The 9111-nt window shown below is 44.6% G+C and overlaps 1 protein-coding gene across 2 annotated transcripts in view; it reads left to right on the top strand.

Annotated features, from left to right (window-relative positions):
• Positions 1 to 209: 209 nt before the first annotated feature.
• CREB3L2 (cAMP responsive element binding protein 3 like 2) overlaps positions 210 to 9111 on the top strand; it is a 133798-nt gene continuing 124896 nt past the window's right edge. Inside the window, exon 1 of one of the 2 annotated variants that reach the window (XM_061165883.1) lies at positions 210 to 735. In XM_061165883.1, the coding sequence (XP_061021866.1) occupies positions 634 to 735 (102 nt within the window). In that variant the 5' untranslated portion in view covers positions 210 to 633. The remainder of the gene's footprint in view (positions 736 to 9111) is intronic. The other variant, XM_061165884.1, reaches the window with a different exon arrangement.

Raw genomic sequence — 9111 nt, 5'->3', positions numbered from 1 at the left:
TCTGCTGCCGCAGACCGTGGCTGCAGGCGGCACTTCAGCCGGAGTAGTTCCCCGGTGACGTCAAAGGCGCTGTCTGCCCACATTCCAGGGCATGGGCGGGGACTTCCCGCAGTCCCTGCCTTTGGGCGGAGAGCAAGACTTTTGATTGGATAGGGCAGCGAGGTGATCATCCGATTGGTCCCCGCTCTGGAGGGAGGTGGACTCTCAGCTGCGTCCTGCAGCAGAGCTGAGGAGCCCTGGGGAGTCTCAAAGTTTTGAGTCTGGAGCAGTAGCGGAGAGTGGGCTTATTGAGAGGGGCTTTTCTGGGGATGAAAACTGATCTCCTGCCTTTATTTTGGATGCACACCCTGGTTTGTTCTCCTCAGCCTACGATCTGATCTCTGGACAATCTGTCTCCTCAGGAGATTCTCAGATCTTCGAGGACACTGGACCCGGAGCCCTTGGCAATTCTCTCTGAGGCAGAGGAGCGAACGTTTTGCTTCCTAAGTGCATAAGCTACACGCATACGCACGCACACACGGGCACACACACAGGCACACACCCTCACTCGGAGGCGGATCTCGCCCTCCGAGGCCGCGCAGTCCGCTCCCCTCCTGCGCTCAGCATCCTCGGCCCAGCGCGCCTCGGACCACCATGGAGGTGCTGGAGAGCGGGGAGCAGAGCGTCCTGCAGTGGGACCGCAAGCTGAGTGAGCTGTCAGAGCCCGGGGAGACCGAGGCTCTCATGTACCACACGGTGAGGACTCGGCGGGCCGGGAAGGGGCGGCTGGAGAGGGGGAATTGTCATCAAAGGAACAGCTCGGGACCAGGAACTGGGAAGGGAGTGTTTGGGAAGAGCCTTCCCAGAATGGAGCAATCTGGGAGAGGTGTGGTTTTTCTAGCTGAAAGGTGAAGGTGGGCCGCTGGCCCTTTAAAATTTTTGATAACAGTAACGACCCTTTGTGTTCCTTTAGCAACTTATACTCTTTCCCGAGGGCTTTTCACATCTGCTATTTCATTTCCTATTGCTCCATAAAGCTGGGGTAGATGGTTTGATAATCTGTTTCGTTTGCTACTGATTTTTGTGGGAAGCTTTAAAAAAAACTGGACAAAACAAAGTAGCAGTTTCTTTCCTTCGCGGTCATATTCTCTCCCTCTCTTTACTTTTTGGTTTGTATTTTAAGAAATATACCTCTGTGTATGTGTGTGTGTCTTGAAAAACGGCCCCTTCCTTTTAGAAGAAAGACTGCTTTATTTGACTCCTTCAACCATGCAGCCAAGAAGTCTGCTTCCTCCTCCTTCAGAGGAAAGATCAGCAAAGGGGTATGGAAAATCTGAGACAGTGCACATTTCGGAAAGGATTTGGGGAAGGTGGGACAGCTCATCAGTTCCTTGCTCAGCCTTATGCCCCAGTCGACCCCTTTGGGCATTAAACTCTCATAGAACACACACATTTCTTTAAAAGTTTTCAATTTTGAGAGTTTAGTATTAAATTTGCAACATGAAATTTTGTTTACAACAGCCAGCACTGAGACTATGACTTTATTGTGAGATCTCTTTGTTTCTATTTTCTTTTTACAAATGCAGATTTTGTATTGAGAGAGGGAGGGAGAAATACTAATAAAATGAGAAGCTTGGCTGTTGCCCCTTTATGATTCTTTTAGTGGGGTCAGTGCCAGGATATTTGAAACTTTTGCAAAATGGCCTGCAGGCTCCACCTCTCTGGCCTTGGCCTCTGGCTGACGTTATTTTGGGAAAAGGGAGGAGGGCCTCCCTGTGATTCCCACCAAGGCATTTGCGGTGGCTGAGAATGGCTTGTTGAAAACAGGCCGAGGGCGGGCTGAGAGGGAGTGGAAGCCCATGCTGGCTCAAAAGCCAGATGTGTGGTGTGATCTTCTGGGCTGGGCTGGACCAGCCTGTCCCGAGCAGACCACGTGGGCTGCGTTTGGACTAGGGGGCCCAGATGTGCTTCCTGTTGCCAAGATAGAACTGAGAGTGGGTTGGCCCTCAAATATCTCCTGATAGTATCTCCAGATGTTTCTCCTGACGTGGGCCACACTTTAACCATGTGCGAGGGGCAGCTCTTCTCTTTTGTCCTCACGAATGCTGTGAAAATGTCTCATCCAGCAGCTGTAATGCTTTGGGTTGTCTTTCTGCTGGTGGGATAAATTATGTGCAGCGTCCACATTCCCTTCCTTGCGCCTCAGGACTTATTTGTGAGATCTCAGGGTTTGAGATGCTACGTGTGACCATGGCATTAACTCCAGGCAGAACTGCTCGGACTGGCTCACATCTTTATGCACAGTTTCAGGAGTAAAGACCTTACCTTTTTCTTTGTAGTAAGAGCTTCGTTTTTGTCTGTCATTGTGATGAAGCAGTGACGGGTGATTATTTTTCTTCTAATTTGATTTTTCTTTTCAATTATTTTTTATGTCTGCCACTTAGGGACTTGTCTCTCTTCTGGGCAGCTCTCATATAAAATACCACTTGTCATTGTTGCAAGTCATGGCCCACAAACTGAGTATAAGAATTAGTGTTGAAAGATGAGATTTAGTAGCACAGAAGACTGGATTATATTCCTTCTAAACTAAGGGGAGTTTGGTAGAGATTTCAAAATAGATAACTTTCCCATCTGTTTCTTGAACTCTATTGAGTATCCAGTTGCAGAGCTGGTTATTATTGCCATTTGTGAAATGGCCTGACCTCCAATTGGAAAAAGGGTGGCCTGATTATGCATTCATTCAAAGATTTATTTGTTCTTTCAGTGAATGGTTGTTGAGTCTCTTCTATGTGCAAAACACTGCTCTAAGCAGTTGTTGTTCAGTTGATAGTCATCTCGGAGTCTTTGCGACCCCATGGACTGCAGCACACCTGGCTTCCCTATCCTTCACTATCTCCCAGAGTTTGCTCAAACTCATGTCCATTGAATCGTTGATGCCATCCGACCATGTCATCCTCTGTCACCCCCTTCTCCTCTTGCCCTCAAGCAGCTGGGGAATATCAGTGAACAAAAAAATCTCACAATGCTTGACCTTGAGAAGCTTACACTCTATGCGCGCGTGTGTGTTCAAGGAAAGATAAACAATGAAACAATAAGCGTAAGAAGTAAGAGATATAGTATGCCGGACAATAAAGTACTATGGAAAAAATGAGAGTGAGGTAAGGGGGATAGAGTGAATTGAGTGATGATAATAAGCTTCCCATGCAAAGTGGATCTGAACACAGGCTTGAAAGAGGGGAGAAGGATCTCAGCAGGTTGAAAAACCAGAGCAAAGGCCCTCAGGTGGGAGTGCATCTGGCATGAGCTTATGGTATCATCACCTTCTGTTTTAGATCCCCCCATTTGGGTCAGTTTTTTCCTTGCAAATGCAGGTTACTCCTCAGGCAAAGTGCCTGTTTTTGGAAAGGCCCACTGAAACTTTGCAAGTTGAGCAGATTAGGCATCACATAGGGAGTAGAGAGCCTGCAGGGAGGGAAAACTGGTAAGGTAATATAGTTACCATCTATTGAACATTTATCATCTGAAAGGGAGGGCTAGCTTCATAGGCCTGCCACCCGTGCCGTCTCACAGGGCCCCGCAATCTGATGCTATGCTGTCGCCATCTTGAAATCCTTAATGATCTTTGAACAAGGGGCTCCACATTTGGATTTTGTATCAGATTATGTAGCTAGTTCTGATGAAAGGCATTGTACTTAGTGCTTTACAAAAAATGATATCTCAATGGAACTTCCCTGTCAGTCCAGTGGTTAAGAATTCCTGCTTCCACTGCTGGGGCATGGATTTGATCCCTGGACTGGGAACTCAGATCCTGCATGTCCTGCGTTGTAGCAAAAAAAAAAAAAAAAAAAAAAACCCAACAAAAAAACACCCTCAATGTTCTAATGAAGGAGTTGTTTTACAGATAAAGAAGCTGCAGCTTAATGAGTTGAAGCAAATTGGTAAAGGTAAAGGTAAAGCAAATTGGTAAAGGTCATTTAAACAAACTCAAGTCTGCCTGCCTCCAGCACCCAAGTTCTTGCCCACTGTGCTATATGAATGAAGGATCTAGACTTAAAAGGAACTGAGTCAGGGGATGGGAAAGGATATTTGGGGAGTCAGAAATTGCTGAGTCTGAAGGCAGCTAATATTTAACCAAGGTGGCAGTGCAGCCGCCAGCCCTTCCTAGCGTGATCACTCTTTTGCTCTAAATAGGGATTTAGCTACTACATGCATGATTGCTAATGTCTGTTTGGCAAAACTGTCACCTACCTGATTTTAAAAACATAGAAATTGCCAGAGGCTGGGATTGTCACATCTCCCAGGCACCTTCTGTGAGCCATCAGGTGCAATGAAAGGAGTACATAGATTGAATTTGGACTTGCTCATTAGATCCTGAATTATTAGAGCCTTGCAGTTCCTCTTGAAGCTTAAAAATTAGTTCCCATACAGATGATGAGATATAATTTTAAATCAGTGAGTACTTCTTTTGCTGCTGCTGCTACTGCTAAGTCACTTCAGTCGTGTACTTCTTTTGGATACAGGCTAAAAGTGATTTCATAAAAGATGGCAGATATGAAAATGAGGAGTGTGTATTTTATGGTTTCAACTCATTGTAAGACACCTTGTCAAATTCCCCTTAACCTGCTGGAGTATTGGACATTTTTAACGTTGATGTTGTGTTTCCTCTAAGATTCTGTGCAGATTACACTTCTGGAAATTTGCTGTGGGATTTTGCAATTTAAAGAGCAAAACAGTCTATAAATCATATCTATACATATTATTATATACACCAACTATATCTGGGATATAGTCCCTTGGACTGCACGGAGATCAAACCAGTCAATCCTAAAGGAGATCAGCCCTGACTATTTATTGGAAGGACTGATGCTGAAGCTCCTATATTTTGGCCACCTGATGCAGAGCTGACTCATTGGAAAAGATGCTGATGTTGGGAAAGATTGAGGGCAAGAGGAGAAGCAGGTGGCAGAGGATGAGATGGTTGGATGGCATCACCGATCCAATGGACATGAGTTTGAGCAAACTCCAGGAGATAGTGAAGGACCGGGAAGCCTGGCGTGCTGCAGTTCATGGGGTCGCAGAGAGTCGGACGTGACTTAGCAACTGAAGAGCAACAACAATATCTGGGAGGATGCTCAAGAAACATAATTAGTGATTTTCTAGTAAGGCGACTTGAGGGACTAGAGGTCAAGAGAGGGAGGGAGAGAGAGGCAGTTGTTTTCACACTATTACTTTTGTACTGTTCAAAGTTTTACCTCCTGAAAGTATTTAGGGATTGAATAATGACAACTTAAAGGCACCACATAAAACTGGACTAGAGGTGATTTTAGCTTCCATTTCCTTGTAGGGATGGGGATCTGATGCTTGCTTAACACTCCCAGAATTGGGGAAGGCCTTGGGTAATGAATAGAGGAAGCAGGAGTGCTTGGGGGAAGAAGCGCTTTGAGGCTGGAAGATTAGCAGTGGATTTGTGTATGATACTCCATGCTCCTGGTAACTTTCTTATGGCTCAGTTTAGCAATCTGAAAAACAGGGATTTTATCAATGTTTACAATGATTTTTTTTTTTAAAGGTATATAGTTGGAAATACCAAGTGTTTGCAAAGATAATGACAGAGGTTCTGCTTGGTATTTTATTATCTTACTGAGATATTTCTGAGCTTCCCTGGTGGCTCAGTAGTAAAAAATCTGCTTGCCAATGCAAGATTGGTGAGTTCGATCCCTGGATTGGGTTGATCCCCTGGAGAAGGGCATGGTGACCCACTCCAGTATTCTTGCCTGGAGAATTCCATGGACAGAGCAGCCTGAAAGGCTAGGGTCCATTGGGTCGCAGAGTCAAGACACAGCTTAGGGCCTAAACGACTACAACAAAATAGTCGATTTACAATGTCGTGTTAGTTTCAGGTAGACAGCACAGGGATTTATTTATATATATAATTTTTTTTCTTTTTTCACATTCTTTTTTCTTATAGGTTATTACAAAATACTGAGTATAGTTTCCCATGCTATAAGTAGATGCACACTACTGTTTTATTTATAGCAGTGTCTATCTGTTAATTCCAACCTCCTACTTTAGTTCTGCTCATTTTAAATGCTAAATTTGTGTAAATCGAGTTCTTTGTAGAATTATTTAATGGTTATAGTGCTTTAATTTTATATCCAGTTGGTTCTTAAAGTTAAATGACTGAGCCCATCAGATATCTGTACCACATCTTCTTCATTCATTCATCTGTCAGATGGCCATCTACCTTGCTTCTATGACCTGGCTATTGTGATACAGCCAATTCACTTTGTTGTACAACAGAAACTAATTCAACACTGTAAACAATTATAATCCAATAAAAGAAAGACTGAGCCCAGAGGGTTGTAGGTGGGGAGTGAGTTAAGAGGAGGGTCCTCCTGCCTGGGGTGAGAGTGTGAGGCCATCTGGCTTCCACAGCCACAGTGACTGCTGGAAGGCAGGTGCTGACCTCAGAGGCTGGTGCTTTCCCCTCCCTTCTGGTGGCCCAGAGACTTGATAGGGCTCCAGTGGGATATGGGAGTTTTTACTGTGATGTCCATCTCTAACTGTTGGTCCCTGGTCAGATTCTGTGCGAGACTCTGGGTCCTCATGAGTGAGAAGTCATTACTTCTGGTCATCTGACCTCCACCAGCTGAATAAAGGTAATGAATTCCAGTAGGAGACAGAATTGTGAAGTCAATAGATTATATCTTGGAGGCCCTATGTCACCTTTCTTCACCTTCACTCCTTTTGTGTTTCCCTCACTTCTTGGACCCCAAGTGCTTGCCGTAATGGTGTTCCCTTTCCAGCTCCTTCTCTTTGATTTTGCTCTCAGGAAAGATTTGATAAGCTTAACACTAAAAATATTAATATTCATAACACTTAACATGTGACCCTCTAAGTGGGCATTTATATTTAACAATAATTACTTCAGATTAAAAGGGTGAATCTCTAAATGCAGAACCCAAGGCAATAGCCAGGTAGAGGAGGGGAGAAGTATTTGGGGAACTCCCTCCCCAAGGCAGCCTTGCATTGTGTTACTGATTTAGTGATGATTTAAAGAATTTTCTTTGACGTGGTGAAAAGTTTTTGACTCAATTATATTATTTCCTACAACGTTGTTGTCATGGGGTTGACATGGGTTGGGGGAAGATGGGTTTGGACACGGTTCTGGAAGATGAGAGGACAATGCTGAGTTTTGTACTTGTTCACTTCCTTGAGAGATTCCTGAGTGATAATCTTCTCTTGAACTCTGATGTGAAGTTGCTCTGGCAGGAGAAATCAGGCCTTGCATCTAGATTAATAATCAAATTAAAGGACAATGCTTGTAGCTGTGAGCAACTGAAAATTGATTCAGATTGCTTACATAATGAAAGTGAAAGTAAAAGTTGCTCGGTCGAATCCAACTTTTTGCAACTCCATGGACTGTATAGTGCATGGAATTTTCCAGGCCAGAATACTGGAGTGGGTAGGCTTTCCCTTCTCCAGGGGATCTTCCTAACCCAGGGGTCAAACCCAGGTCTCCTGTATCGCAAGAGGATTCTTTACCAGCTGAGCTACCATTTCCTACATTATAAGTGATTTATTATGTTCTGTTGCAAGATGCCTAAAAGTATAGCTACATGTTTGGCTGATTTGTGAGCTCCTCAGTGTCATTGTGGACCTAGATTCCATCTCCAGGTTTCATTTTCAAGTTGTTGGTGACTAGAAAGCAACTCATACCCATATGAGTCTCAAGTATTCAAGATGACAATATCCAGAGGAAGAAGAGAGGTCGTGCCTTGCCTGTGTCTGTTTTCAGGATGGAAGAAACTTTTCAGAAGCCCACCAACTGATTTCTTTAAACTTTATTATCAATGGTTGGCTGACATCATCATTTCTAAATCCCAATGGCTAGAAAGGGATTTACCTGATTGGTTTAGATGCAACCAGCATGACCATTTGTAATGATCATTGCTAAAATAGTCTGAGTTGCTGACCTTTCCTTCATGAAAAGGTGTGTTCCTTTAGCCAATGGTTGTTTTCCTCATAAAGATGGGCTAGCAAATGTAAGAAGTTTTGAGACTTTTAAATATGAAATAGCTCTGCATGCATGGGCTTTCCAGGTGGTTCAGTGGTAAAGAATGTGCCTGCTGATGCAGGAGACTCATGTTTGATCCCTGGGTCAGGAAGATCCCTTGGAGAAGGAAATGACAACCCATTCCTGTCTGCTTGCCTGGGAAATCTCATGGACAGAGGAACCTGGTAGGCTATAGTCCATGGAGTTGCGAATGAGTTGGATACAACTTAGCAACTAAACAACTGCAAGGCATGCAAAGGCTGTCATGGAGAGGGTACTGTTGTGTTCCAACTCACGAAGGAGGAACTGTAGAATTACCTATATTATCTGAACTCTCTGCGTCATGGTCAAATATCAGGGCTGGAGGGAACTAGCCGAGCCTTAGTCATGATCACCGTGCAGGACAAGAATGACTTGCTCTGTTTGAGGTCCATGTAACCTCATCTCTGCAGGCAGAAAGCTGGATGTGTTTTCCCAAAGAAGTTTTTTTTTTCCAGTTGCATATGGCTGTTCAAACAGGGATAAGGTCAGAGTGTGCTTGTTCGCAGCTTAAACTGCCTGCCTCATCCTGGCATGGCTCTGAGCTCTCTCTGGACTGTCTTGGGGCAAATGGCCTAAGGCCTTGGATGGGCATTTGATAGGATTGAGGGCCTATGGCTGCAGGGTGTCTGAATTGCCCAAGTCAGTGAGTTTATGAATGAAGGAGTAGTGTTTACATTCCCTACCTCAGTAGAGGCAAGACTGAAAGGAAATGGTGAAATCCATCATTGGTGTCAGCCTTGAGTGTATTCCCCCCATGTGGCTCACCACATGCCCTTCACGGCTCTTTCAAGTGAAGTACCATGTGACCTCATTTTTTCCCCAAATGGAAGTGTCTGGGTTACTCGCGAGGCACTTAGGAGGTGATGGCCCATTTATCTGGGGAGAATCTGAGGCCTTGAACCAAAATGAGAGATGCTTAGCTGTAACACAAGTTCCTTGAAGGCAGGGAACATGACTGTTTTTGCTCTGCTCCCAAACTGATGCTGAAATTGGAGCTCTAGTGCTTTGGCCACCTGATGTGAAGAGCCGGCCCA

Source organism: Dama dama, chromosome 18, assembly GCF_033118175.1.
Source record: "Dama dama isolate Ldn47 chromosome 18, ASM3311817v1, whole genome shotgun sequence".
NCBI lineage: Eukaryota > Metazoa > Chordata > Mammalia > Artiodactyla > Cervidae > Dama > Dama dama.
This window is presented reverse-complemented; position numbering and strand designations above follow the sequence as displayed.